At 53.0% G+C, this 26,680-nt stretch overlaps 11 protein-coding genes across 11 annotated transcripts; 7 read left to right on the top strand and 4 right to left on the bottom strand.

Moving 5' to 3' along the window:
- Positions 1-581: 581 nt before the first annotated feature.
- Positions 582-1,079, bottom strand: CAOG_09110 (hypothetical protein; the record flags this gene model as incomplete). Its single annotated transcript, XM_011272465.1, has 1 exon — positions 582-1,079. One exon carries the CDS (start codon positions 1,077-1,079, stop codon positions 582-584), a length of 498 nt encoding a protein of 165 aa, XP_011270767.1.
- An 820-nt stretch (positions 1,080-1,899) lies between these two features.
- Positions 1,900-4,551, top strand: CAOG_09109 (hypothetical protein; the record flags this gene model as incomplete). Its single annotated transcript, XM_011272464.1, has 3 exons — positions 1,900-1,904; positions 2,339-4,303; positions 4,419-4,551. 3 exons carry the CDS (start codon positions 1,900-1,902, stop codon positions 4,549-4,551), a joined length of 2,103 nt encoding a protein of 700 aa, XP_011270766.1.
- A 3,815-nt stretch (positions 4,552-8,366) lies between these two features.
- On the top strand, positions 8,367-10,672 carry CAOG_07617 (hypothetical protein). Its single transcript, XM_004343441.2, has 3 exons — positions 8,367-8,504; positions 8,755-8,822; positions 8,944-10,672. The coding sequence occupies exons 1-3, from the start codon at positions 8,430-8,432 to the stop codon at positions 10,589-10,591; spliced, it is 1,791 nt and encodes a 596-aa protein (XP_004343491.2). The 5' UTR covers positions 8,367-8,429; the 3' UTR covers positions 10,592-10,672.
- Positions 10,673-10,716: 44 nt separating this feature from the next.
- CAOG_07616 (hypothetical protein) lies at positions 10,717-12,740 on the top strand. The gene is made up of 4 exons (XM_004343440.2): positions 10,717-11,014; positions 11,498-11,782; positions 11,956-12,259; positions 12,360-12,740. The coding sequence occupies exons 1-4, from the start codon at positions 10,755-10,757 to the stop codon at positions 12,606-12,608; spliced, it is 1,098 nt and encodes a 365-aa protein (XP_004343490.2). The 5' UTR covers positions 10,717-10,754; the 3' UTR covers positions 12,609-12,740.
- A 10-nt stretch (positions 12,741-12,750) lies between these two features.
- On the top strand, positions 12,751-13,916 carry CAOG_07615 (hypothetical protein). The gene is made up of 2 exons (XM_004343439.2): positions 12,751-13,514; positions 13,620-13,916. Exons 1-2 carry the CDS (start codon positions 12,913-12,915, stop codon positions 13,798-13,800), a joined length of 783 nt encoding a protein of 260 aa, XP_004343489.2. The 5' UTR covers positions 12,751-12,912; the 3' UTR covers positions 13,801-13,916.
- Positions 13,917-13,961: 45 nt separating this feature from the next.
- On the bottom strand, positions 13,962-16,463 carry CAOG_07614 (serine/threonine protein kinase; the record flags this gene model as incomplete). The annotated part of the gene is made up of 8 exons (XM_004343438.1): positions 13,962-14,477; positions 14,562-14,820; positions 14,922-15,145; positions 15,244-15,403; positions 15,484-15,716; positions 15,794-15,906; positions 16,185-16,243; positions 16,375-16,463. 8 exons carry the CDS (start codon positions 16,461-16,463, stop codon positions 13,962-13,964), a joined length of 1,653 nt encoding a protein of 550 aa, XP_004343488.1.
- Positions 16,464-16,740: 277 nt separating this feature from the next.
- Positions 16,741-18,394, top strand: CAOG_07613 (malate dehydrogenase). Its single transcript, XM_004343437.2, has 2 exons — positions 16,741-16,801; positions 17,360-18,394. The coding sequence occupies exons 1-2, from the start codon at positions 16,760-16,762 to the stop codon at positions 18,308-18,310; spliced, it is 993 nt and encodes a 330-aa protein (XP_004343487.1). The 5' UTR covers positions 16,741-16,759; the 3' UTR covers positions 18,311-18,394.
- A 46-nt stretch (positions 18,395-18,440) lies between these two features.
- On the bottom strand, positions 18,441-20,590 carry CAOG_07612 (twin-arginine translocation pathway signal). The gene is made up of 5 exons (XM_004343436.2): positions 20,402-20,590; positions 20,063-20,259; positions 19,533-19,988; positions 18,761-19,425; positions 18,441-18,663 (listed from the first exon to the last, which is right to left on the bottom strand). The coding sequence occupies exons 1-5, from the start codon at positions 20,559-20,561 to the stop codon at positions 18,573-18,575; spliced, it is 1,569 nt and encodes a 522-aa protein (XP_004343486.2). The 5' UTR covers positions 20,562-20,590; the 3' UTR covers positions 18,441-18,572.
- A 250-nt stretch (positions 20,591-20,840) lies between these two features.
- CAOG_07611 (hypothetical protein) lies at positions 20,841-23,147 on the top strand. The gene is made up of 2 exons (XM_004343435.2): positions 20,841-21,060; positions 21,836-23,147. The coding sequence occupies exons 1-2, from the start codon at positions 20,889-20,891 to the stop codon at positions 22,912-22,914; spliced, it is 1,251 nt and encodes a 416-aa protein (XP_004343485.1). The 5' UTR covers positions 20,841-20,888; the 3' UTR covers positions 22,915-23,147.
- Positions 23,148-23,236: 89 nt separating this feature from the next.
- Positions 23,237-25,093, top strand: CAOG_07610 (hypothetical protein). The gene is made up of 7 exons (XM_004343434.2): positions 23,237-23,851; positions 23,925-24,029; positions 24,145-24,305; positions 24,392-24,469; positions 24,550-24,611; positions 24,689-24,790; positions 24,888-25,093. The coding sequence occupies exons 1-7, from the start codon at positions 23,408-23,410 to the stop codon at positions 25,022-25,024; spliced, it is 1,089 nt and encodes a 362-aa protein (XP_004343484.2). The 5' UTR covers positions 23,237-23,407; the 3' UTR covers positions 25,025-25,093.
- Positions 25,094-25,129: 36 nt separating this feature from the next.
- On the bottom strand, positions 25,130-26,418 carry CAOG_07609 (Ras-like protein Rab-2A). The gene is made up of 4 exons (XM_004343433.2): positions 26,336-26,418; positions 26,087-26,219; positions 25,860-25,990; positions 25,130-25,723 (listed from the first exon to the last, which is right to left on the bottom strand). Exons 1-4 carry the CDS (start codon positions 26,382-26,384, stop codon positions 25,377-25,379), a joined length of 660 nt encoding a protein of 219 aa, XP_004343483.1. The 5' UTR covers positions 26,385-26,418; the 3' UTR covers positions 25,130-25,376.
- Positions 26,419-26,680: the final 262 nt, after the last annotated feature.

The raw sequence follows: 26,680 nt of genomic DNA, 5'->3' as shown, positions 1-26,680 counted from the left end.
TTCGTCAAGAAGGGTGATGGCTGGCGCGTCTGTATGGACCCCCGGGCGTCTGAACGAGGCGACGATCAGGGATCGGTACCCGTCGCCTGATGCCTTGGCGTTGATTGACAAGCTGAAGGGCGCGAAAATTTTCAGCAAGTTTGATCTCACGAGCGCGTTCTGGCAAGTGAGATTGAGCGCCGACAGTGAGAAATACACGGCGTTCCCGTGCGACGGAAAGCTGTACCAACACAGGGTCATGTGTTTCGGGTTGGTCAACGCGCCGGCGATGTTCCAGCGTCTGATTAATGAGGTCATGGGCCCGCTCTCCGCTTTCGCTGGAGGGTACTTTGACGACATTACTATCACCCAAAAAAGTTTTTTACATCGCGATTTGTTTCGGTTAATTCAGTCTCCATCTCCCTGTGACGACGGTTAGTTCGCCCTATTCCACATGTGGGGTGTGCGTCGGTGTACCCTACATCGGAAAATGATGAGGAGCGGGGACGGGAAGAGAAGTGTGCGTGTGGGGACCGCGTGGATGCTGGAAAACATCGAAAAAAAGCGCGCACTTTGGATTGAATTTTTCCCGCCTTTTTCTCTCATTTCCACAGTTCGACGCCCCCATGGCTCGTTCTACTCGTGCCTCGTCCCCGCCGTCTTCGTTCGTGAAGCGAGTCACACGCGGTAATGTATCCCCACCATCGCCGCCGAAGCCCACTGTCATCAAGCCGAGTAGGGAGGTCATTCGGTCGAACGAGTTGGAGCTGCACAAAGCCGGCCTCTCCTACCGCCAGATCGCCGACCAACTCGGTCTCCTTTGGCACACAGTGCGTGCAATCCATGTACGCTACTCGGCGAGGGGCGGGACGCAGGATTCGCCGCGATCTGGACGTCCGACCAAGGTTTTTTCGACTGCCGCTGTAAACATCGTGCAGCAGATTAAGACCGGAGAGTCTCAGACAGCTACCGAAGTCGCCGCCACCATGCGCAAATGGAGGCTCTGTGATGTCACTGCAGAGACGATCAGGAACGTGCTGCGGCGGGAGGGTCTTTTTTGTGCGGCGAAGGTAAAAAAAGCGAGGCTGATGCAGCGTCATAAAGACGCCCGATTTGCTTTCGCCCGCGCTCACGCCAATTGGACCGTAGAGGACTGGTTGAACGTCGTTTTTTCCGACGAGACCGCTCTCTAGCTGTGCAGGAACAACAACTCTGGCCGTGTGTGGCGTGTGTGGGGTGCACCGCTCGACGACAGGTCGGTCCAGGGCACTGTCAAGTTCGGAGGAGGGCACATCAATGTGTGGGTTGCACGGCATCTCCTTCTTCTGAGTTCGGCGACCGCATGAACGGCGGCGTCTACCTCTCCTTTCTGAACGAGAAGTTGAAAGACAGTCTGGCCGCTTGGGGAAACGACCCAAACCTGATTTTCATGCAGGACAACGCGCCCTGTCACAAGCGGAAGGACGTGATGAAATGGTTCAAAAACCAGAACCTCACCCTCTTGGAGTGGCCTGCGAACTCCCCCGACCTCAACCCCATCGAGCATGCGTGGAACATGGTCAAGAACGCTGTGTACAAGCAGCGGGAGATCACAAACTAAGACATGCTCTGGGAGCGCTTCCAAGAGGTCTACCACAAGGTCCTCACCGTCGAGGTCTGCACCTCGCTCATTTCATCCATGCCGCGCCGCATCAAAGCAGTCAAAAACGACAAAACCCATCAAAATGACCAAAAATACCGCGGTAGCTTTTTTCACTGTGATGGTGTTGTGCTTGTGAAAGTTGAAAAAAGAACGCCAAAAAGTCCCTTTTTTGGACGATCGCGTTTTGTCCCTTTTTGCATCCTTTCTCCTTCCCCCGTCGTACCAGTCATCACCCCTCCGCTCCTCTCACTCTAAACACATAGAAGGTACATATATACATGCAGTAGAGAGGGAAAAGGGAGATTTGTGGTCAAAACGGTCGCAGGGCGGGGTGAGGAGTGGAAAAAAACGCGATGTAAAAAACTTTTTTGGGTGATAGTATTGTGTTCTCCAAGACGCCGGAGGAGCACGAGCTCCACGTGAAGCAGATGCTGGCTCGGCTGAGGGAGTTTGACCTGTACGTCTCCTTGAAGAAGTGCGTGTTTGGCACGTCGAGTGTCGACTTCTTGGGGCGGCGGGTCAGCGAAGCCGGAGTGGCGGTGGATCCTCGCAAGGTGCAGGCGGTCCTCAACTGGAAGCCGCCGACGGACGCGACTGGTGTGCGTGAGGTCAACGGCCTCGCGTCCTTCATGAGGCGTCATGTGCCGAACTATGCCGAGCTGGCGCGCCCGATGACGATGCTGACGCGGAAGAATGTTCCGTTCGTCTGGTCGGCAGAGTGCGAGAAGTCGTTCCGCGCGATCCAGCAGGCGCTCGTCCAGGCGCCGTGCTGGCGTACCCCGACACGTCGCGGCCGTTTGAGATTTTCTCGGATGCGTCGGATCTCGCGTTGGGTGGTGTGTTGATGCAGAGGTCGGAGTCCGGCGACGGTCTACATCCGGTCGCCTACTACTCGCGCGTGTTCACGAAGCCAGAAGTCAACTACTCGGTCTACGACAAGGAGCTGCTGGCTATCCTGGAGTGTCTCCGCGAGTGGCGACATTACGTTTGCGGTTCTGGCAAGATCACCGTTTGGTCGGACCACAGGAATTTGCAGTGGTTTACGGAGACGCGGGAGCTGACGGCGCGCGAGGCTCGGTGGTGCGAGATGCTGGGCGAGTTCGATCTGGTCATCAAGCATCTGGAGGGCTCCAAGAACGGTGCGGCGGATGCGATGTCCCGTTCGGCGTCGGGAGCTGGGCCGAAGGAGAAGCTTAAGGGCCGGGTGTTGGACCCCGAGTTGTTGGTGGCTCCAGTCGCTGGCGAGGCCGATGACGAGCAGAGCGAAGATTTCGTTTTCTCGCCCGGGGCGACTCTGCCGAGCGCGCCTACGGTCATGACGCCTACTGCCATTCGCGAGGCTTTGCAGAAGGCGGTGGCCGAGGGGGAAGAAGAAGGAGTAGAGCTTCTATCCTCCAAACGATACCAACTTCACGACGGTCTCATCAAGCGCGAGGACCGAGTGTTCGTCCCAGAACATTTACGTCCACAGATCCTGCGATACCGCCATGACGCAGCGACAGCGGGTCACTGCGGAAACCGAAAGACGCTTGAGTTGGTTCAGCGCGACTTTGTCTGGCCTGGAATGAGAAAGTACGTGGAGCAGTACGTGCACACTTGCCCAGTTTGCCAGATGGTGAAGCATGCGAGGCACGCACCATACGGTCTCTTGACTCCGATTGAGGCCGCAGACAAGCCTTTCGGCGACTGGTCCATCGACTTTGTGACCGGATTGCCAGATTCTCAAGGGTTTAACGCAGTCATGGTCTGCATCGATCGACTGACTCGAGTTGCACACTTCATTCCGACGACCAAGTCTGTCACGGCGGAGGAATCGGCTCAGTTGTTCCTGGAGAATGTCGTGAAGCTGCACGGCGTTCCGGTTCGTGTCTTGTCTGATCACGGACCTCAGTTCATTGCAAAGTTCTGGAAGATGCTATGGAAGGCGATGGACATCGACCTCTCCTACTCTAGCGCGTATCATCCACAAGGAAACGGTCTTGTGGAACGGGTGAATCAAGCGCTGGAGTCATACCTGCGAGCGTACGTCAGTGAAGCCGAGGACTGGTCAAGACTCCTTTGGTTGTGCGAGTTCACGTACAACAACACGGTGCACGCGGCGATCCAGTGCAGTCCGTTCATGGCCATGTACGGGTTTCAGCCGGAAATGGATGAGATTAACTTCAAGTCGCCGAAGGCACCTCAAACGGCAGCTGATCGCGTGGAGGAACTCAAGGCACTGCGCTTCTCGTTGAGAGCGAATATTCACCGAGCAAACATGTCCGCAGCCAAGTTCTATGATCGACACCACAAGGCAGCACCTCCGATCACGGTGGGCAGTCTAGTCACAGTTCTGCGTCGCAGTCAGACGGCCGAGCAACCGTATGCCAAGTTGGCGTACGTACGCGATGGTCCCTTCAAGGTCGTGAAGCAGATCAATGAGCGTGCTTTTGAGCTGGATCTAGGTGAAGCATCCAGCAAGTCCCGCACCTTCCATGTATCTGTCTTGGAATTGTTTGTCGCTGATGACGTTGAAGGTCGGATTCGGCGAGTCCTGCCTCCTGTCAAGGACTGGGACGGAACAGTTCGACATCGAGTTGAGGCGGTGATTGATTCGACTCGTCACAGCGAGATTATGTACTATCGCATCCGAAGGGTAGGCACCACTGCTCGTGAAGACACCTGGGAGCCGGCCAAAGACGTGTGGGCTCGCTTCCCCAGGGCCGTTCGTTTATTCCATCTGGCCGAACCTTCTCTACCACAGCCTACGCGAGAGGAATTCGATATCCGTTTCACGAGTGGATCGTCGCCGGTCCAGCCAAATCCTGTTCAACCCACGGCTAGTCGCACGCCCGCTGCTCCAGCTGGCCAAGCTCCACCTCAAGCTAGTGCGACACCCGTTGCTACGCGTTCAGTGGCAACCCCATCTGCAGTTGCTGCACGTTCCGTAGCAACCCCGCCCACAGCTGCTGCAAGTGCCGCAGCAAGTCCACTTGTCAAGTCGGCATCGGCGTTGCCGGCGTCGCGTCCTGGGTCCACACCGGTGGGCCCTTCACACTCTTCTCCGCGGGGAGGACCGGGAGGGGGTAGAGTGTCAGGACCCGCAGGCTCTGCGGTCCCGACTGGGTCGTTCTTTGCTCAGAAGACTCGGCGTTGATGTCTTTGTCAGAGTCTGTGCAAAGGTACGTCGATTGTCAGGCAATGTTCATGAATAAAGGTATATTGACGAATGAACCATTCCCAGTATGGGAGACATGACAAACAATACAAGGTAATGCATGCAAGTAAGTAGGCATGCCAGTGGGGCATGACATCGGCGAGTCGCCCAAACCACCCCGCGAAGATCGCAGGCACCTCAACAAGCTGTTCCATGTGATAACCAACTCGATTTATGTACAATGGTGAAAGAGCCGAGGCGAAGCAATGAATAATCTGCGAGAAAAACACCTCATCCGGATTAAAATGCAACTCTCGAGGTCCGTAATGCGTCCGGATTTAGAGACAGGTACTCTACATCCATCTAACAACGAGCGATTCGAATCGCACATCTCGGGCAGACTTACTGGACTGAACTTGAACTTGCCAACCCACGCGGATTTGCTTGATGATAGGAGTACTTACTGGCCAGAGCGTCGCGGATACGAGTGTAGAATCGACAAAAGTCGCTTTCGCCTCATGCTCATATTGAACAGTACCTTGCTCATCTCGAACAATCAAGCCAAAGACGTTGTCACCGATGCGGTGGTAAAGTTTCCCCGTGTCCCGAACCACTTGAATTGTTTTCACACGGGTCGAATTTCCATTGATGCTTTGAGGCACTGTGACCTTGACAGGACGGTCATCGTACGGGTGTCGGTTGGTATGCTGTACGCCTTGCCAGTGTTGCGCTTCGTCCATAATGATGTCGGCAATCTCGGCTGGTAATGCTGGCAGAAATGTGGACTGATCTTTCAGCTCCGGTCCGCTGGTCAGCAAGCAAAACACGGTCTGAAGGTCGTCAGCGGTTGCTACGCGTGGAAGTAAGGAGAATGCACGAGGGTTAACCTGCTCGTAAATGCTGTGCAACGAAAAAGCACCGTAAATGAGCAATCGGAAGGCACACTCCATTGGTTGGACAGCTCGCGTGAGCTTCAATGGCTTCAGTTGGCAAGGACAACTTACTAAAGGCCCCGTCCATCATAGCTCCTATATAAATTGATTGCTTGAGAACGAGCATTGCTAATGCAATTCCGCTTCAGACTGTTGAGCAATGCAAGTGAGTGATATGGATGACCCTGGCTCAAAGTCAAAGTGCACGACACCATACAAAATATCCCTCAGCTTCGGGTTCACCTTGAACGCTTCGGCAATCGCCTGGGCTCCGGCATCGCCAATCTGATTGTCTTCCAAACTGTGCGTTCCATCCATCAGTTAGCTCTTTGCGCCAAGTGGAACTATGAGGGATAGCTGTCTTACAAGAGGCCATACAGCGTCGAGTTCACCTTGAGTGCCTCAGCAATCGCCTGCGCTCCAGCATTGCCAATCTCGTTCTCATTCAAACTAGTCCTCACGATCAGTACGCATTGGCCACTGAATCATCCACTCACAAGCATCAGTCAAAGTGCGATGCCTTACTAGAGCACAATTAGCCCTGTGTTGACCTTGAGTGCTTCAGCAATTGCATGCGCTCCAGCATTGCCGATCTGATTCTGCTTGAGCCTGTGAATTCTCTCCATTCGTGAGCACTCTGAATTCGTTTGCTGGATCGCACATACACAAGCATCCTTGAAGAGAGATGCTTTACCCGATCTCAGTCACCATCGCGTTCATTTTGAGTGCCTCAGCAATGGCCTGCGCTCCCGCATTGCCAATCCGACTCTTGCCCAAACTGTCCTTTCCCTTCCATCAGTGAGCATTTGAATGTCATCTGCTGCATCACCCACTCGTATGCTTCAGTCAAAGAACGATGCTTTACTCGAGCCAAGTCAGGGTCTTGTTCACTTTGAGTGCTTCAGCAATCGCGTTCGCTCCAACATCGCCAATCTGATTTTTAGCCAGACTGTCCGTCCTCTCCATTCGTGAGCACTTTGAAAGTCGTTTGCATCAACAATCTTAGATGACTTACCTGAGCGCTTTCAAGGTCGTGTTTACCTTGAGTGCCTCAGCAATGGACTGCGCTCCAGCATCTCCAATCAGATTGTTGTCCAGACTGTTCATCCCCCCTCCATCTGTGAGTGTTCTTCATACTCGGCAGGATCACTTTCTCTCACATTCATCACTCAAAGCGAGATGCCTTACTCGAGATATTTCAGTGTCTTGTTCACCTTGAGTGTCTCAGCAATCGCCCGCGCACCAACCTCGCCAATCTGCCTATTGAGCAGACTGTCCTCCAATTCGTCTGAACACATGCAGCCACACATTACCAGAATTCGGCTTTCTCTTACCTGAGTTGTCCACTCGCATTCTTGACAGTGTCATATAAATCCTGCGGGCTCTGGGTCATACTCTGATACGACAGCATTGCCGGTGTTTTTTGTTTGTTTTTTTGTTTGTTTGTTTTGTTTGTTTTGTTTTGTTTTGTTTTGTTTTGTTTTGTTTTGTTTGTTTGGTCCAGTCAGTAACTTTCCCTTCGCCTCTTTCTGCTCATTTCACAAGATCATCTCAGAGCGAAGAGCCAGGATGGTACCCAACGCACGGGAAGTGCAGCGACAATGAAAAACAAAAAAAAAAAAAAAAAAAAAAAGAAAGCTATCCAAGATATTCCAACAAACTGTAATGAAGACTGAACAACGCAAAAACAAAGGCAGAGACGCTAATGGAAAGTTCGGATGACCAATTGAAACACGTAATGAAGGAAAAGCACCAAACGAAAAAAGAAAACACAGAAAGAAGTGAAGGCTTGGATTTGAAACCGAAAGATCAACGATTGTTTTCTCAAAGTCCTTCACAGATTTTCGCTTCAGTTTCCAAAACTCTGGCTTGTTTTGCGCCAACATCTCAGGTCTAGTCTGAGTCGCAAACGTATACAGTACGACCCGCACACATCGGATTTGCAAAAAAGCCAAAAAACAAAAATACAACCCAGCTTTGCAAAGTCTTCCCAAACCAGTCCACGGCAACGCTATTGTACTTTCATCTATTCGAGCCGGAGATCTCGCTACAAGTCCACTATACAGAAAATATAATTGCCCAACTATTTGAGGCATCTGAGCCTGATTTTCCCCTTTAATTCTCAGATTTCTTGTTGCGTACAAATTGGGCGACTCGTACCGAACGGTACAGGCCCTTCGTGTGGCTGTAGTACTTCTTCTATATTCTGTATTCACATGACTGCTTGTGGAGATTTTGGCTGCGAGTAAGCCTTGTCGTAATGTGGCTCAGAAAACACTTGATTGCGAGAATCAGTGCTTTGTGCGTTCTTGCAACCGTGCGTATCCGAATGTGAAACCAGCCAAAAAACGTGCCAACTTTATTCGTTTTGTTTTCTGGCCGTCAGACCGGACTCTGGGTCTTGATATCTCTGTTACTTATAGTCATCATTTCTTGGCATCTGCCAAACCAAACACAGTCACCCAGCACCAGTACTTGACCAAAACAAAAACAAACCAAGCACAAAAAACACATTCAAGTCAGTTTCCTTCGGTATCCCCGTCAACCCACCCTTTGATTCATGTACTTTTATTTGAATTATTTTCCCCCCCTAGCTTTTGTCTTGGTTTTGTTTCAAGTTCTGAATCTCAGTGAAAGCCACGTTCAGTCGCCTCAGTCTTTTTTTTTTGTCTTTTTTTTTTTTTTTTTTTTTTCTGGTCGCTTGCTCTCGCCTGCATTCGCTGCCTCGCCCAGTCCCAGAATGCTGACGCCCACGTTCGATCTCACTCAGAATGCAGAGTTTCTGTTTGTGCGCATCCGTGTGCCGCACGTGAAGGTCAGTCGGTCATCAAGCCAGCTCTCGCCCCACCTCAACCCTGCCGCCGCCGCCGCCACTTCGCCATGCCAGGACGAGGAGAGTCAGTCACACTCAATCCCAGTCATACGGAGCGTTGAACTGGCACAGCGGCAACTCATCCGCCACGTCCCATCCCAACCCCTCGCACGCACACACACACATGGCTCACCACGCGCGTCACCACTCACATATGCTTGTCAACCCCGCGTTTGTCATGCGTGACCTTCAGATTGGAGATGTCGAGTATTTCGTCGATGGCCACTTATTCAAGTTCTTTGTACGACCGTATTTCTTGAGGTAACAAGCAATTCCGTTTGAAGTCGAGTCGTTGAATGCTCAATGGATTGCTCACATTGTACGCACTGTACTTCGTGTGAAATGTCGATATCTGCGTTTTATAAAAAAATCCGCTTTTTAGGCTCAACTTGCCAGGCGAGTGTGTCGAGAACGGAAAAGAATTCGCCCAATACGACCTTGACAAGGGCGAAATTCTCATTCAGCTTCCCAAGCGCACCCACGGCGAAGACTTTCCGGACCTGGATCTGCTCACTGCGCTTCTAGCAGCACCGCCAACAAGAACAAACACAAAGCGCGACACAACAGGGCCCAACGGTGCATCGCTTATTACCGTATTGCCCGATTCCGACTCAACGCGTACTTCTCGCGCTGCCGACTCGGTCGAACCCAATGCAACTTCATCATATGACATCAACGATGATGCTGATGCAGAGGAAGAAGAAGAAGGAGAAGAAGAGGAGGAGGAGGAGGAGGACATTGACTTTTCATGGCCTCAGAAACCAACTGCCGTCCTGGAACCCAACACTGGAGCTGACTCGTCGGTCGAAGCCGCTTCGGCCAGCAACGAGCTTCTACGAGCCTGCTATGGATTCAACCTCCGACACTCTGACTTTTTTGCTTCTCTCCGCCAAGATTTTGTCGAGCTCATCGAGTTGCCCGATCCCGATCGCACTCCTGCTGCTCAACGCCGACTTCTCCGTCTTGCAGCTGAGGATGCAGACTTTGACGAGCACCATTACGTGGCTGATTATGCAGTTGACGATGGTGTCATCCCGTCCTTGATCGAGTATGAACCATGGTGGCACTCGCTCCCCGAGAAAAAGCAAGACGCCTCAGCTTCCGCTCCAATGGCCAATGCAGCGGCATCGACCTCCGCTTTGACTGCACAACTAGAAAGTCTTGCCATTGAACAATCACCGGCTCCGTCACAGCCGGCAGTCGTTCTGACGGCTGAAGAGAAGGATATTCTGCGAGGTTTCCGACTCAAGCCCCACCTCCTCGACAACACCCCGGAGGAGCGCGCCCGTTTGTATGCCGGTCTGGTAGACATTCTTTGCGCATTTGTCTACGATCTGCGTGTCACTGAGGGCGAGCACAATGTGGAGTCGACTTGGACCATTTGGAAGTTGAGCCCAAGTCTGAGCTGGCTCGACTCACCCGACACTGTCTCCGATGCAGCAATTGCGTTTATGAGGCGTTCATTGTGCTATCCGCTTTATCGACACTTTGCTTTATCCAAGAAGATTGTGCTGCAGGACGTGGCGCGGCTCCTTCGCATCGGCAAGCGCGCTGTTCTGCGATGCCTTCTCGTGGTGCAGCAAAAATTCTCTCACGACGAGGAGCGGTACCTTTTGTGCAACATCTTCCTTGACGACTACTGCCTGTGGCTACAGCAGTCTGCCACCGATGCATTGCTTGCCAGAACGGCCGATGAGCTTGAGCAGCTCAGTCTCACGCACGAGCTCGTTTCCTCAGAGTGGGATTTGAAGTTGTTGGAGGATGCCGCCGATGCCACTGAAGATTCCGAAGAAGCAATCGAGCAAGTCAGCAACTCCGAACATCAGCCAGCGGGCCTGGATTTGGAGGGTGACGAGTCTGAAGCCTCCAGCGATTCGGACAACAGCAGCCGTAGCAGCCGTAGCAGCCGTAGCAGCACCAGCAGCAGCAGCAGCGACTCTGACACTGACTCTAGTGACTCCAGCGATTCCGATGAGGAGAGCGACGGCGAAGCGGATGATGATGATGCTGAGATTGACACTGTCGAGTAATTTTGTTTTTCTGCGTTTTCGCTTCTGTGTTTTTGTTTTTGTTGTTGTTAACAAATGTACGACCACTGGTTCATCATCCCATCATCCTTCTTGTTGCACCCACGCCTCCAAGCAGCTCAGTCGCCTTTTTTTTTTCTTTTTTTCTTTTTCGATTTGTGTTTCAATGGCCGCCAATGCCATCCGCCGCATCTCTGCTCTGCTTCCCTCGCTGACGTCCAGCCGCCTCTCGACCCGCATGGCCAGCTCCACGGCTGCAACAATGTCATCATCATCAGCATCATCATCATCATCAGCATCATCATCAACCGCGCCGGCTCCGAGCAAGCACGATTCGGACGCGACTGTCGACGTCGCCGAGATTGGGCCACACCGCACATGGACGGTGACCACTGATGACGGACTGGCGACGCTCGCATGCGAAAGGTGAGCACACCGCACTTGGCTTTCGCGTCTCTTGGTGATGAGCCACCGCACCCGTCCACGAGCAATGCGCGCGCGCGTCGACTCTCAGGCGGAATGGCGTCGGATCGGACAAGTCGGACCCGAGCGAGCGCTTGGAACAAAGCTCCGTCTTGTCGGAAGCGGAGACTTTTTTTTTTTGGTTTTTGGTTTCGATGAACGACCACTTGCACAAGATCCAACTCGACCAGCAAGCATGGCAAAAATGCCGCGCCTGGCAAGAGAGGAGGAGGGGGGGGGAGGTGGAGGAGGAGGAGAAGAGGCCAAACCGAATTCAGTCTGAGCACCTCAACCTCGGAACCTGCTTCACCGATGAGCTTTGAGGCTTTGATGCTTCACCCTGAGAGCTTTTCAGAATCCGAGTGTCAACATTGTGCACTCACTCTGGTCGTGTCGCTTGGCTGCTGACGCGCGTGTGTGATTTTGACTGGTTGTTTCTCTCCGCAGCTTTGCTCCTCCCGTGGACTCCGATCCCAAGCTGCCAGTGTTGCTCTTCACGCATGCAAACGGCTTTTCCAAAACGACGCTCCATCCATTCATGGCCGAGTTGCGCAAGCATGGCTCACGCCACCCGTTCCTGGCGATTGATTTTCACGGACACGGCGAGTCGAGCAATCACCAACGCGAGGATTGGGATTGGTGGACATTGGGAAAGGACGTGACCACCGTCGTCGATGCATATCGTGCCAAAGACCCTTCGCGATCGCTTGTCGGAGTTGGCCATTCGATTGGGTAAGTCTGGGCCATGCGAGGAGTGGGTTTTGCGCGAATCTGGAGCGGTTGTTGTTGTTGTTGTTGTTGTTGTTGTTGTAAGTGCTTGCCGAAAGGTTTGCCGATTGGCGTCATTTCTCACTATCTGCGCTTGTCCTTCCCTATCTTGGGGCTTTCCTTCCTTCCCTCACTAGAGGCGCCGCCATTTTCATGCTTGAACACTACCGCCCTGGAACCTTGAAATCCATCATTGCGTTCGAGCCAATCATGTTCCCGAAAGAGTTCACCAGTCACGGGGGCCATGACGACCTGGTGAAGGGTACACTCAAGCGGCGGGCAGTCTTCCCCAGCTTTGCCGCTGCCAAGCAGCAGTTTGTCAAAAAGCGCATGTACGCCGCACTGGATTCTCGCGCGCTGAACGAGTATGTCTTTAACAGCATGCGCCAACTCCCCGATGGTTCCGTGACCTTGAAGTGTGCACCAGCTGTCGAAGCCAAGGTGAGCACACTGTTTGCTTCAAAGGGTTTTTTTTTCAAGTTTTTTTTTTTCGGTTGGGACCCCCAAACATGCCTTTGACCTGTTGCCCACAATTCTGCAGAACTTTAGCAATGGACACAAGCATGACATGTTTGATAAACTGGCCGATCTCAAGCTGCCGGTTCTCTATGTCGCAGGCGAGGAATCTGAATTTGTGCCACTCAGCTTGGCAGAGAGCCAGCACGAAGCCACCCCAAACTCCCAATTGCAAGTTCTCCCCAATGTTGGACACATGCTCCCTCTCGAAAACCCCGAATTGCTGGCCAAGACCGTTCTCAAGCGCCTTTCCGAGCAGAACTTGCACTACTGAGAACGCGAGAGAGATTGTTTGCCCCTGATGCGCGGTCGCGGTCCTACCGTGATTCTGAAGACGCACCACTAAGTTGTTCATACCTTGCTCAATACCATGCTTTGTCAATGGAGATCCATCCACACATCCAAAGCTTTGTTACAATTGCCTGTTTTTGGGATTTTGTTTGACGTCAGTCGTCTGAATTGTGTTCCAACTCGTTTTTGATTCAAAAGCCGGGTTTTGGATTGTTGCCGAGCTCAGTCTCGAAACACACTTTCCTCATCGTTACTAAGGCAAAAAACCCCTCTCCCAATTCTAGCACATGTCTGCAGCGAGCACAAGTGAGGACTGCAGTGGAACAACGACAGCAAGCGCAACAGGAGCAACACGAACAATGGGAGCGAGCAGTTCGACCGAGTCAAGCTCACTCCTCCCAAGCAACCCGCCTCAGATCGCAAGCGCGGTCGACACAACACGACGCGCATGCGTGTTTTGTGATATTGCACGGGGCGAGCTGCCGCATGCAGACAACCCGGCTGCCACTGTGGACGCGGGATCAATGAAGCAGCGCGCCGGGCTCGCAGACCTCAACCGGATTGTCTACCGCGATGACACGGTGGCAGTCTTCCATGACAGGCATCCCAAGGCATCGCTGCACCTGCTGGTCGTGCCCGTGGCGCACGTCAGGAACACGGACTCGCTCAGGCAATCTGCCGCTCACTACGCGCTCGTCCAACGCATGCTCGAGCAAGGCCAACGCTGCGTTGAAGACCAAGTCCGCAAGACAATCACAGCACAAGTCGCTCGGCATCGAGCGCAAGCGTCTGGTGGCACGGGCGAAGCGCTCAGCATCGATGTTGACAGCCAAGTCGCCGAATGTGTTCGGCAGGCCCGCTATGGCTTCCATGTCCCGCCATTCACTAGGTATTGGATGAAAAAGCGTGTTGCATTAAGGTTGTCAAAGAAGCGGCGGCATCGAGTACTGTACTCATCCACCTTACCCGCCACAATCCTTTGTCATCTTGGTAGTGTCAGTCATCTCCATCTTCACTGCCTCGTGCCCCCATTCCGCAATGGAATATTCTGTGGGCTGGGCTCGCTTGAAGTCAAGTACCGCGATGATTTGCCGTGGTTTGAGGCCGTCGCGACCACCCTCGCGCGACTGCAACCACCCAATACTGCCGTCCCTGTGGTGCCATCTCAATTGTAGCGCGCATCTAATTGGATCTTATTATATTCGTGTGATGATGTTTCAAGTTAATACATGTCAATACCCGCACTCTCGATTGTGATTCTGAAGCGATCGTCGTCAACAAAGCTCGGCGCCAGGGAAAAAAAAAAAAAAAAAACCAACACGAAAAAAAGAAACAGTTAACACAGCAACACTTGAGCATAACCATGTAGCCCTTCTTGGTCGACAGTTGGAAGAGTGGCGGCCTCAGCGAGCATGAACTTGAGCGACGTCTTGCGATTGGCAACGTTGGTGATGATGGCAATGTTTTCTGCGACAACCTTCTCATCGGCCGCCTCAATCAAATTGGCCTCCACCAGCTCCTTGGCAATTTGCTCAACAGTGTCGTCGTTGCGAGCAAACGAGAAGCGAATGTCCTTGAGCTGACGGTTGCGGTCGCGCAGCCGAATTTTGAGATCAACCACCACGGCCGTTTGCCACGCATCGGCAACCGCTTGCGCTGCTGCTTGGGCATTCACGCCTTCTGACGAGCTGCTGGTGCCGCTCTGCGGTCCTCCCGGGGAGGATACTGCGGTGGGTGTCGCAGGCTCCTCATCAGACTCGTCCTCGGCAATCTTGGCAGCTCGCAGCGCAGCCTTGGTGCTCGGCTTGACTGGTTGCGCGCGGCCTTGGTCATCGAGCTCGGGCAGATCAATCTAAGCAAAGAGGAGGAACAAGCGGATCATTAGGCCTGCATGCCCACACGAGCGAGCGGTGGAACAGTGATTGTGACAAATTACCTCCTCATCGTCGCTCTCCTCCTCATCCGAGCACGGCTCAAAGTCCCACTCTCCAGACTCGTTCTTGCGATATCGCCCGCTCTCGCCCTTGCGCATGCCGCCAGGTGCTGCTGCGACGTCTTCGGCAGGGGCAGCCTTGCTCTTGGCAGTGGCGCGCTTTTCAATCGGAGGCAGCTTGGCCAACAAATTGGCCTCAATGTAGTCCTTCCCACGGGCCTTTTTGAAAAACTCGTGCTTCAACAGTTCTGTCGCTGGGGGACTGTCGTTCGTGCCATCCATACAAGCGTGAGTATGTCTGCGATTTGACAACTGGCAAACTCCCCCCCCCCCAAAAAAAAAAAGAAGCTGAAATGGACTCACCGCTTGCTGGGATCCTTTTGCAGGCAAACGTCAATCATCTTCTTGAAGGTCTTGGTGTACCGGCTGTGCTGGCCATCCAGATCGAGGGACGGCGGCGGGTTTTGCAACGTCAACATGAGCACCTTCATGGGCGAGTATTTGGCGAAAGGCGCGTGGCCTGTCGCGAGCTCGATTGCAGTGATGCCAAAGCTCCAGATATCTGCCTTGTAGTCATAGCCGTTCACCTAATCGGTCAAAACAAAATGAGCGCGATTCGATGATGAGATGGATCAAACTATTGCGGTCGAGAGAAGGGGGGTTTGACATTGGGGGTGGTCTTTACCTGCTCCATGACCTCGGGTGCCATCCAGCAGGGCGTGCCAACAAAGGTTTGGCGATGATTTCGGCGCTCGCCTCCTTCAACAAGCCACGAGCTGACACCAAAATCAGCCAGTTGCACGGTGCCGTCCGAGTCGAGAAGGATGTTTCCTGCTTTGACATCGCTGTTGACAAAAGACACGCCTCGAAAATTAGAGTTGCTGCTCGTGGGAGGGGGGCGGAAAGTCGAGAACAAGCAACGTACCGATGGATCTGACCATTCTTGTGAAAGTACGCCAGACCGAGCAGGACCTCCTTGAGGATGGAGGCAATCAAAACCTCATCATAGCCCTTTGGGCAGAAGAACTTCATAATCTCGAGCGCCGAGCCGCCATCCAGCAGCCGCATCACCAGCCAGAGCTCTTCCTTGACCACAAACGACGTGTAGTATGTGACGACGTTCTCGTGGTGGCATTGGCTCATGACCTGGATTTCTTTCTGCAACAACGTCAAAGCAATCAACGTGAGGTCGTTTGGACCAGCAAGCTCGCCCGATTCAAACTGCGAGCACTTACTCGGATCTCCTCAATGTTGGCGCCGTACTTTTCCAGGTCGATGCACTTGATTGCGACCTTCTCGGCGCGTGGTTTGTAGCGTGCCGCGTAGACGGATGCCGTCGCGCCTCGACCTGAGCGAGCGAGAGAGAGAAAGTTGAGTTGAGTTGAGTTGAGTGGCGTTCCTTTTTGCTCCATTGATCAGCTTGAGCACTTCTTGAGCACTTCACACTGTCACACACTCACTCACACACAATCACACTCCATGGCGCCCCGTCCCACAGCAAAAGAAAGGCAAAATGCGTTCGTTTGATTTTTTCAATGACGGAAGGCCTTTTTTTTTTTTTTTTCTTTTTTTCTTCAGAGCACTGTCGAGGGAGACGGAAAGGAGGGTGGCGCAAAGGAGAGGCACCACACGAGCGATCGTGTCTCAACGCAGATGACGAGACAGTGCAGAGCTCAGCGAGACAGCTGATCGAAAGCAAAGCGAACTGAACCAGGAAAAAAAGCAAGAAAACCAAGTTCTCGGTTGCTCGTTTGAAAGACTTGCGGAGCAGAGCAACGAGAGAGAGAGAGAGAGAGAGAGAGTACCGATGACAGACAAAAGCTCATAGTCGTCCTTGTTGGAAGTGTAGTCGAACGCGCCGCTGCCGAGGCCGCCCGAGGTGGGTGACACGAGTGGCGATGTCATTGTGTGGGAAGGGATTTGATGACTGAGCCCCTCAAAAACCGAGCAAGTAGTTCCAGCTTCTGAGAAACTCGGATCAGCCGATCCAAATTCCCAAAAGAACGATGGCAAAGTGCATTTTGATGCAAAAGGGGTGGAGGGAAGAACTCATCGCCCGCTCGATGGCAGGTTGAACTGAGAGGCCAACTTGCCCTCTCCCTTCGTCGCTCATCCACACTTCACTTTCAATTCTGTTTTTATTGTTTTTTGGATGGGATCCATCTGCATCTTCAGTCCTAGTATTGTGATACCAGTTCATCATGTTCGCCGTCTCTGCTCGTGCCTTCTCCACCTCGTCCATTGTGAGTCTTTATCTCTTTCCCCCCCGCCCTCGTCCTCGTGCGATTTCCCCCCCCCGCTTCTCCTCCAATCACACAATGGCAGTTCAATCCGCTTGTTCCCTCTGACCTGACCTGACCTGACCTGACCGTTGGATCGCCGTCGGATTCAATGGAGCAAGGGGACGCTAAGAGAGAGAGATCTTTCCCCCTTTTCCCCTCTTCTCCCTTTCTCTCGCTGCTTCGATCCTCGTTCGCTCTGCTCAGCGCGCTCTCTCTCTCTCTCTCGTTCACCAGCGCGCACATTGCCAGTCGTCCTCTTCTCGCAGCTTCAACTCTCTCTCTCCGCTGTTCTGCTTTCACATCCAATCCCGTTTTCCTTTTTTTTTTTTTTTTTTTGTTGCTGGATTTCCATTACGTTTTTTTATTATTTTTATTTTCGCTGGAACTGCATTGGCACATGGCCTGATGCGTGATCACTGTTGCAATCTCCCCGCTCTGCTCTTTCTCTTCCTCCATCCGCTGCACTCTCAAACAACTCACCCTGCACTTTCTGCATCCCCCCACCCCCACCTCCTCTAGAACAACGCCAAGGTTGCCGTCCTCGGCGCTGCCGGCGGCATTGGCCAGCCGCTCTCGCTTCTCCTCAAGGAGTCCACCCTCGTCAGCGATCTCGCCCTCTACGACATTGCCAACACCCCCGGTGTCGCTGCCGATCTGAGCCACATCAACACCAAGTCCACCGTCAAGGGCTACACTGGCGCTGACCAGCTCGGCGCTGCCCTCAAGGGTGCCTCCGTCGTCGTCATCCCCGCTGGCGTTCCCCGCAAGCCCGGCATGACCCGCGACGATCTGTTCAACACCAACGCCAGCATTGTCATGAACCTCGCCAAGGCTGCCGCCCAGCACTGCCCCAAGGCGCTGATTGCCATCATTGCCAACCCCGTCAACTCGACCGTCCCGATCGTTGCCGAGGTCTTCAAGAAGGCTGGCGTCTACGACCCCAAGCGCATCTTTGGTGTCACCACCCTCGACATTGTCCGCGCCAACACCTTTGTTGCCCAGGCTCGCGACCTCGATCCCCAGGCCGTGAACGTCCCCGTCATTGGCGGCCACGCCGGCATCACCATCCTCCCCCTCATCTCCCAGTCGTCCCCCAAGGTCACCTTCAACGACGCTGCCGAGCTTGAGAAGCTCACCGTCCGCATCCAGAACGCTGGCACTGAGGTCGTCGACGCCAAGGCTGGCGCTGGCTCTGCCACCCTCTCCATGGCCTACGCCGGTGCTCGCTTCACCTTCTCGCTCCTCAAGGGCCTCAAGGGCCAGAAGGCCGTCGAGTGCGCGTTCGTCGAGTCGAGCGTCACCAAGGTGCCCTTCTTTGCCACCCCCATCGCTCTCGGCCCGGAGGGTGTCAAGGAGAACCTCGGTCTTGGTCTCCTCTCCGACTTTGAGAAGAAGAAGCTTGAGGCTCTCTTCCCCGAGCTCGAGGCCAGCATCAAGAAGGGTGTCGAGTTTGTTGCCAAGAACTACTAAAGCCAGCGGCGGCGGGTTGTTGCTGATTTTGCACGCTTCTTTTCTGTGAAAACTAAAAAACCTTGAACAAAAAATCCAAGAAAAGCGGGTGTTGAGATTAGAACGGGGTGACTGAGATTCATGCGAATGGATGAGATTAGGCTTTCGGGCGAGGTGTTGTTGAGCAATTTACAAAACTGGAGCTTTTGACAGCCATTACGCAGCCAACAGTGAATGCTCCTTTGCAAGGCTTTCCATATTCATGACAATTCAATCACCAGCATCAGTAGATGAGGTACGGGCGAGTGTCGCTAATGTGCAAAATCAGGTCGCCAAACAGCGAGTTGGCCCAGGCAAACCAAGGTCGTGTGTAGCTGTTCAAGACGCAGCCAACAAATAAACGTGAGAGCAACCTCTCACAAAAAAAGAGCACAATGCAGTGGAGCAAACACGGCAACGGCAGATTCTCACCTTCCATAGCTGTCGCGCCAGAAGGACTCGTGCATAAACCCGGAGCCCGCAGAAGATTGCTTCAAGTCCTCAAGACACTTGGAAATTTCAGTGTCAGACACGGACGTGAAGGCACGAATCGAAATGGCCATCGGCCAGATCCAGCCAACGCCGTTGTGAGGGCCGCCGACGCCGTCGGTCGCAGCGCCCGAAAAGTACCACGGGTTGGTGCTGCTGAGCACAGCCGCGCGCGTGCGCTGGTAGAGGGCGTCACTTGCGTTAATGTAGCCCAGATACGGCAGCGAGAGGAGCGACGGAATGTTGGCATCGTCCATGAAAAGGTAGTTTCCGAATCCGTCGACCTCGTACGCAAAGATTTGCCCTGCGACAGGGTGCTGGACGACGCCATATGCGCGAATGGCCGCGTCAACACTCGTCGCCAGCGCCGAAGCTTGGCTGGCAAGGGCGGATTGCCCGAGCGCGGAGAGAATTTCCGCAACATGACGAAGCTCAACAACCGCCATCGCGTTCGATGGAATCGAAAAGCAGTAAATGTTGGCATCATCGGAAGGGCGGAAGTTGCTCTTGATCATACCAGTGAAGCTGCACGGGTAGCCCCGGCCATGCAGGAGCGAGTCAGACGGCTCGTTGGTTGTGCGCTGGAACGAGTATGCAGGCCCACCGTTCTGCATGTCCAAAGCAGACGACAACGCATAAGTTTTTTGTAACTGAGCAAAGAGATGGGGAATGGACGGTCGTTCCAAATCTCCCCCCCCCATCACTAAATACCGACCTTGTCTTCCTGGGCAGTGTCCTGGGTCTGGATTTGCATCGTACTCAAAATCAGGGAGATGGCAGAAACCCAGTTCGCATTGAACGGCGTCAAAGTGCGCGTCGCATTGTAGTAGGCGTACGAGAGCTTGAGCACGGCGCAAAGCGAGTCCAGTTCGTACTTGCGCTCGAAAACCAGCTTGTTGGCCATGGCGTCGACGCTGGTGCCGAGATACGACGGCCGCGAGGTCTGATCGTCGGTATGGTCGCCATGATTGCTGACTTGATCCAAGTTGAATGCGTTCGCGTACACGTCCGACAGAATGTTTTCCACCTGGCGGTTGATGGCGCCGTGCACCAAGTTGCGCAAATTCGAGTCCTGCTGCACGAAACGCAGGTAGGGCAAAAGCTGGTTGGTAGAATCTCGCAGCCACATTGCCGTAATGTCTCCAGTAATGATGAACGACGACAGGGAGGGCTACAAAGTTTAAGTGAGTTCTGGCAGTCTCAGACACTTGCCATTTGCTACTGTACACGATTCCAATGGCTTACCGACTGTTGGAAGAGATACACGGTTGTGTCCAGGGTGTTGGGCAGACTGTTGGCAAAGATTCCCGCCAGGTCCTGGTCCTTCATCTTTGCACTGACATTCTGAATGGCGCTGTCGACCACGGGCGAAACAAACTTGCGATCGGCCGGGATGGGTCGAGCATCGCCGACAGCGACTGCGCCTCCGAACGCCGGTCCGACTGAAAGACACACAATCCAAAATCCAAAGCAACACATACACAATAATGACAAAGCGAGCGGGTGAGTTGCAGTGTTGCAGTAGCATGGAGCGGTAAATTGGGTAAAAATTGGGCTGACGGCGGTTGAAATCCCCCGGCTCACCTGGACATCCCGGCGGCACTTGGCTCGGAGCGAGGTATGCGCTGATGGACGGAGCATTGCAGACAACGGGGCGGCGGGCAGCAGCGGCCGATGCGCATGCGAGAAGCACCGCCACGAGCAGCACGAGGCTCGAGATTGCAGCAGAACGAGCACTCTGCATTCTGTCGTAGCGAACAAGAACAAAAAACAAAAAGGACGACTAAGCGGGACAAAACGCAAAAATAGGATGAACATGCACAGTGCAGCATTGTCTTCTAAGAAGACGAGTCGAGTGCGTTCTCGTCCGTCCGTTCGTTTTCACTCCAACTCGGTACTCGCGCGAAACTTTTCGTCACTGAGTTTTTTTTTCCCCCAATCCATCGACCTCACTCACTTACTGACTCGTTTCGTTGGATGAGATTTAGATTCTCAGCGTTTCATTTCATTTCATTCAGTCCTTGTTTTTTTTTTTTTTTTTTTTTTTTTTTTTTTTGGGTTTTTTCTAGAAATGGTTCGACTGGTGCCGCTCGTTGCTCTGCTGCTCGTTCAGCTGCTGGCCGTGGCCGCGTCGGGCGTCGCTGCAGACAGTGACACGGCGCGCGTCGCAGTCATGACAATCACATGGAAGCTCGCGTCGGGTGTCAGCAGCAACTACTCGCTCGCGCTCGAGGGCGTCTATGGTAAAGTTCTCAAAAAAAAAAAAAAATCAAAGAGGGGGTTCGATTGATTTTGTTTCGTTTAAAACGCGTCGAATCCATACGCGCAGCTCACTAAATAATCGCCGACCGAAGCCCAAATCCCACGATGCGACTCTTCTCCCTCATGACCGCAGCAGCAAAGTTGCTCGTCGGTCTTTTTTTTTCATTTGCGCTGTTTCCCGCTCGCCAGTCGCCGGCGCTGTTTTTCGCGTCCACTTTTCTTCTTGCACCTGCTGCGGGATGCTCGTCGGCCGACCCGCCCCCCCCCCTCGAAGCTGAGCGCGCGAGTCTGACGCTCAATGGCGGAAAAAAAAGCCAAAAAAAAAAAAGCAATAGAAATAGAAATAGAAAATGGAAGCTCGTTCTTTTCCGCGCTCGGCTTTCGTTTTGCCCACTTTGTCTTTTTGGGGGGACTTTCATCAGAAACAATGACACAAACGACTTTGAATGAGATTGAAAAATGGAACGAAAAAATGGACGCAAAAAGGAAGACAGCAAAAAAAAAAAAAAAAAAAAAAAAAAAAAAAAGCAGCTTCGAAACCGAATTACAGTTGATTCTTTTTTTTTTTTTTTTTTATTTTTTCGACTTTTTCTTTATTGTTTCTTTGATTTCTCAATCTTTCTGAAACTTTGACAACGACAAGAAAAAAAAAACAATCTGAAAAACTCACCGAAACCCCCCCCCCAAACCTCAAACTCAGACAATCGACTCACTTTTTGGTTTGATTTCGGAATTGGAAACTCTGAATTGTGACAGGAACGTACGGACCCGAGAAGGCCATCCCCGCAGTCCGACTGGTGCGCGGAAACCCCATCAATGGATGCGCGGCGTTGCAGCCGCCGGCAGGCGCGACGTCTGGCTCGTGGGCGCCGCTCGTCCGACGAAGCGACGACGGCAACTGCTCGTTCTACGACAAGACGTACAATGCGCAGCGAAACCAGGCCGCGGCCATTCTGATTATGAACTACGAGGCAGACCGCATTGTCGTGATGGGCGGGCGCTTGAGCACCAGCATCCCGTCGATCGCCGTCAGCGGAAACGTCGGCAACCAGCTGCTCAACCTGCTCAGCGACCCTTCCGTGTCGGAGGTGACGATGAGTGTCGAGCTCGGCGAGGAGCTCTCGCTCACGCTCGACAACATTTTCTCCAAGCTCTTTTTCGATGTGGCCATCTTCTTTGTCGTATTCTGCGCAGTCACCCTGTTTGTGTTTGGCGGCTACTACGTCCAGCGGCGACGCATGCGCCGCGAGGCGGAGGCCTACCAAGAGTACATGGAGTCGATGGCTCGCCGATACGTCCAGTCGTTGCCCACCAAGCCGTACGTCCGGCCGGCAGACAAGCCCCAAGGCGAAGAGGACGACTCGTGCGCTGTTTGCCTCGACGCCTTCGAGCCGGAGGTGGTTGTGCGCACCGTGCCCTGCGGCCATTTCTTCCACGTTGACTGCATCGACCCTTGGCTGATTTCTCACCGTACCTGCCCTCTGTGCAAGGCCGATATCTGCCCTCCGGAAGCCGAGATGCCGGAGCCTGGCTCTGTCCCGCCAGGCACAGTGGCTGTAGTGATGGTTGACATGTCCTCTGTCGACCCCAATACCCGGCATGAGCGCGTGCAAGCCATTCGCCGCGCCCTTTCGATGGACAGCAGCGAACCGCTCTCCACCGACAATAGCTCAACAGCAATTATCTCGTCCTCTCGACGCGCTGTTTCTGCCAGCATTTCTCGCGCTTCGTCCTCCGATAGCCTTTCCTTGTCTTCCAGCGACAGCGACGCGCCAGAGGATGCTCATCTTATGACTACGCCTCGGCATGGACGTCGCAACTCGAGCTCTGCGTAAAATGGGGTTTGGGTCCTGCATGCCGTCTTTTTTTGTTCTCTTCTCTCCCCTACTCCCCTACTCCCCTCCCCCCCGAAACGTCAAGAAAGTAGCGGAGTATTCCGTGCTCGATTCAATATCCGTTGATCGGACTCGAGTTGGCAGCTTGGTGGCTTGATGTTTCTTTGTCTTGCCTCCCAGTCAATGTTCTGCGGATCTCTCTCTCTCTCTCTCTCTCTCTCTCTCTCTCTCTCTCTCTCTCTCTCTCTCTCTTTCTTTTGGCTTGTTATGCTGCATGTCTTCTGTTGCCTATTGTGTGTGTGTTTTTTCGCTGGTTGTCGTTGTCGTCGTCGTTGCTGTTGTTGTTGCATGTACAGTTCTTAAGCAATTCTTTTCTTCAGTTTGCTGTTCGCTCTAATCTCACGCATCCATCCCAAGCATCTACTCAACCTATTCCAAACTCGTCATCCATCCAGTCTCAGTTTTTGCTGCATTTGAGCTGTTACAGATACAAATGAAGAAGCGACGACGCGAGCCGGATGTTGACATTCCGCCCGTCGCACCGCTGCCAGTCGACATGCAACGACAGCCGCTCACTCGTGCTCCAAGCGATGACGAGCGGTCCAAGCGAGCGCGGATGGACGCCGAAGCAGAGCCTGTCGATGTCCTTGCCGACGCGCCAATCCCAGCCATTCCCATTGCCATCGCCGCCGCCGCTGCTGCTGCTGCTGCTGCTGCTGTTGGGTCGCCGCTCGAGTCTCCCCACGCACGAGCACTGCGGGTCCAAGGTCGCGCCCGGCTGCGTTCGGCTGCTGCTGCTGCCGCTGCTGGAAGTCCTGCGCTGTCGTCATCCACACGAGGCGGCGTCGGTCGAGTCAACAGCAAGTCCATGCCAGACGAAAAATCGGTCTACGCACCGCTCCCAGAGTTTGTCGCAGCAGGTTCCGACATGCTCAAGGTGAGGTTCGCATGGTGAAGTTGAGACACTCAATCTCTGAGCTGCTTCATGGCGCTCACGTTGATCTCGGCAGGAAACACCGCTTCCCCCGAACGAGTTCATTCCTCATGTGGTCAAGAACTTGCAGGCGGATCCCGAGGCCGCGGAGAAGACAATCGCAGGCAAGCTACAGAACAAGGTAACGGATTTGTTTGCGGGTTTTGGGCTCGCCGTTCGGTTTGTGTTTATTGTAGACACCAGAAGAGGCCAACCCCCAGCTCACGACTGTGCTGCATCCAAATGTTTGACTCTAGACCTTGTTGCTGGACAACCGAATCGCCGGAGACCAACGAGCCAAGGAAAAGGAAGAGAAGGCTCGTGCCAAGCTGAAAACAAGGCCAGCGCATGTGCGACTGTTGACGTCTGCCGAGCGTCGTGGGCTGAACGTGTTTAACATTGATCGCGAGCACCAACGGTAGGTAGTGTGGGGGGGGGGGTCCTGAAATTTGCCTACGTGTGGTCTTTTCAATCCTTTTGCTCATCCGCCCCAATTGTTGGTAGCTACGACTTGTACGTGCCGTTGCATACCATGTGGGTCCAGTATCTGACTGAATATCTAGCGCTACGGCCAAACGTGTCGTAAGTGATCGGTCTTTTTCGAGGTGGCGGACAAAGCTGACAAAGCAGCTCGCAACTCACGCTGCCGCTCGTCAACCCAGAATTTCTCAATCCCTGTACGCGCGGCTGCTCAAGGCCGATTTTCACGGCTGCTTGCTCAAAGGTAAGGAAGGTTGCGCCTTTTCGCTGGTCTCAGGGGGGGTGTTCGTTGTTGGTGCGTTGCTGAATTGTTCGATGCAGTGGACAGATCCAAGGTGCCGTCTTGTGTCGGTGCGACTGGCATTGTGCTCCAAGAAACATCCAACACATTCAAGATAATAACAGAGAAGAATACCATGAAAAGTAATCCTTCGCTTGAGATTTGCCTGAGCCCGCTTTGTTTTTTTTTTTGCTCGCAATATTGAATGCTCAATTCTCGTCGTTTTCTGTTTTTGCTCAGCATTGCCCAAAGCTGGATCGGTCTTTACCTTCACCGTAGGCGGGCTATTGTTCGAGCTCTTTGGATCACAGCTGTGCTACCGTCCCGCCGAGCGCATTGGTCGCAAATTCAAAGCCAAGCCGTCGATGGATTTGTAGATTTTTGCTTGTCGTGTTAGTCGTTAAAGGAACAGGCTTTCCTGCCAATATACTATATCCAGAAAGCCAGAGGTGGCAACTCTTATCACTCGGTTGGAGCTTGAATGCGAGAAAGTAGTACAGTATTCATCAATGCAAAAAAAAAACACAAGCACACAAACACAAAATATCAATCAAACCAGCACAATCGACACAATCATCGAACGAATCGTTTGGCCAACAGGGATGGGGGATTCATTTTAAACAAAAACTGCAGCAGAAATTGCAGAACTGCGGAAATAGGGGAGGACTAGCGTCATGACTTTTAAAACCCCCAGGAAGAGCACCCAGAAGCGACAGAGTCTCAGAGTTTCTAGCAGCAGCCGCCGCCAGCATTAGGATTGCCACCGTCGCCTCCAGTCTCGCCACGGCCGACAGGGACGACTCCGCTGCCAGCGTGCTGGGGGCCGACTTTGATGCCGTTCGCCTCGTTTGACAGATCGAAAATGCCCTGCTGGATTTTTTGGTAGATTTGCTTTGCGGTGCCAATAAAAGCGTCCTCCACATTTGCTGCGGTCTTGGCCGAAGTCTCCATGAAAATCAAGCCGTGCTCGGCGGCGAATTGCTCGCCCTCCTCATACGAGACCTGGCGGCGGGCATCCAAATCGCTCTTGTTGCCAATAAGCATGATGACCATGTTGGTGTTGGAGTGTTGCCTCGCTGCGACAGGAACAGGAAAAAAATACGGAAGCAAATATCAGAATCCATGCTCGTTTTGACAGAGTCTCAAGAACCACCGCGTCACAATCCCCAACGCGCTTGCGTTGTCCCATCCAGCCGTCACAAAATCACATACCATCGCTGAGCCAGTTTGTCAAATGCAGGAATGTGTCTCGTCTTGTAATGTCGTAGACGAGAAGTGCGCCCGCCGCTCCGCGGTAATACGACCGCGTGATCGATCGGAACGACTCTTGGCCGGCCGTGTCCCTGCAGGGTTGAGAATCAAGAACAAGTGAGAGCATGTCCTTTCTTCTCGAGAACGAAACAAAAAAAAAACCGACCAAAAATACAAAAGACAATTACCAGATCTGAAGCTTGAGCTGCTTGTTGTCGATCGTAATCATACGAGCGCCAAACTCGACACCAATCGTCAAGTCGTGGACGGGTTGGAAACGCTTGTCTGTGAACTGCAACAGCAGGCATGATTTGCCCACGCCTGGATGGAGTGCAAAATGATTGTTGTCGACAATCGTGAGTATGGAATGTTGACGCTGGTGGAGTTTTCCGTTGTCGTGGACGGTTCACCAATCACACCAACTTGCACACACGTACCAGTATCGCCAATAATAATGTACTTGAACAAGTACGAATATCCTGCCATTTTTTGTGTTCAGTTGCCAGGCCTCCCTGAACTGCCACACAATTTCCAAGAGTGTCAAATGGACAAACGTGAGTCACAGAGCGCTGATTCAGCATCATCATCATCATCATCATCATCGTTTCCAAACTCAAGCTGAGCATCAAAATCCAAAAGCTCACGTCAAACAGAGCCAAAAGGTCATAGTAAAATAGGAATTGCTGACGCGGAGCTCGTTTTTTTTTTTTTTTCTTTTTTTTTTTTTTCGTTTTCCCTTTCGTTTTCGTTTGACTTGCAGTTCAGTCTCACATCGACCACTC

The sequence above is a fragment of the Capsaspora owczarzaki genome (assembly GCF_000151315.2).
Source record: "Capsaspora owczarzaki ATCC 30864 unplaced genomic scaffold supercont2.14, whole genome shotgun sequence".
In the NCBI taxonomy this organism is placed as follows: Eukaryota; class Filasterea; order Ministeriida; family Capsasporidae; genus Capsaspora; species Capsaspora owczarzaki.
This window is presented reverse-complemented; position numbering and strand designations above follow the sequence as displayed.

Coding starts and splice junctions, on each gene's coding strand:
- CAOG_07609 (XM_004343433.2), bottom strand. CDS start 26,384: ATGGCAGGATATTCGTACTTGTTCAAGTACATTATTATTGGCGATACT. Junction 26,220..26,335: donor CATTATTATTGGCGATACTG/GTACGTGTGTGC, acceptor CACTCCATCCAG/GCGTGGGCAAATCATGCCTG. Junction 25,991..26,086: donor CAGCTCAAGCTTCAGATCTG/GTAATTGTCTTT, acceptor TCAACCCTGCAG/GGACACGGCCGGCCAAGAGT.
- CAOG_07617 (XM_004343441.2), top strand. CDS start 8,430: ATGCTGACGCCCACGTTCGATCTCACTCAGAATGCAGAGTTTCTGTTT. Junction 8,505..8,754: donor TCCGTGTGCCGCACGTGAAG/GTCAGTCGGTCA, acceptor CGTGACCTTCAG/ATTGGAGATGTCGAGTATTT. Junction 8,823..8,943: donor GTACGACCGTATTTCTTGAG/GTAACAAGCAAT, acceptor TCCGCTTTTTAG/GCTCAACTTGCCAGGCGAGT.
- CAOG_07611 (XM_004343435.2), top strand. CDS start 20,889: ATGGTTCGACTGGTGCCGCTCGTTGCTCTGCTGCTCGTTCAGCTGCTG. Junction 21,061..21,835: donor CGCGCTCGAGGGCGTCTATG/GTAAAGTTCTCA, acceptor GAATTGTGACAG/GAACGTACGGACCCGAGAAG.
- CAOG_07612 (XM_004343436.2), bottom strand. CDS start 20,561: ATGCAGAGTGCTCGTTCTGCTGCAATCTCGAGCCTCGTGCTGCTCGTG. Junction 19,989..20,062: donor TGTATCTCTTCCAACAGTCG/GTAAGCCATTGG, acceptor TAAACTTTGTAG/CCCTCCCTGTCGTCGTTCAT. Junction 18,664..18,760: donor TGGCGCGACAGCTATGGAAG/GTGAGAATCTGC, acceptor CGTCTTGAACAG/CTACACACGACCTTGGTTTG.
- CAOG_07616 (XM_004343440.2), top strand. CDS start 10,755: ATGGCCGCCAATGCCATCCGCCGCATCTCTGCTCTGCTTCCCTCGCTG. Junction 11,015..11,497: donor GCGACGCTCGCATGCGAAAG/GTGAGCACACCG, acceptor TTCTCTCCGCAG/CTTTGCTCCTCCCGTGGACT. Junction 11,783..11,955: donor GGAGTTGGCCATTCGATTGG/GTAAGTCTGGGC, acceptor TTCCCTCACTAG/AGGCGCCGCCATTTTCATGC.
- CAOG_07613 (XM_004343437.2), top strand. CDS start 16,760: ATGTTCGCCGTCTCTGCTCGTGCCTTCTCCACCTCGTCCATT. Junction 16,802..17,359: donor CCTTCTCCACCTCGTCCATT/GTGAGTCTTTAT, acceptor CACCTCCTCTAG/AACAACGCCAAGGTTGCCGT.
- CAOG_07610 (XM_004343434.2), top strand. CDS start 23,408: ATGAAGAAGCGACGACGCGAGCCGGATGTTGACATTCCGCCCGTCGCA. Junction 24,306..24,391: donor ATTGATCGCGAGCACCAACG/GTAGGTAGTGTG, acceptor AATTGTTGGTAG/CTACGACTTGTACGTGCCGT. Junction 24,791..24,887: donor AGAGAAGAATACCATGAAAA/GTAATCCTTCGC, acceptor GTTTTTGCTCAG/CATTGCCCAAAGCTGGATCG.
- CAOG_07615 (XM_004343439.2), top strand. CDS start 12,913: ATGTCTGCAGCGAGCACAAGTGAGGACTGCAGTGGAACAACGACAGCA. Junction 13,515..13,619: donor CATGTCCCGCCATTCACTAG/GTATTGGATGAA, acceptor TCATCTTGGTAG/TGTCAGTCATCTCCATCTTC.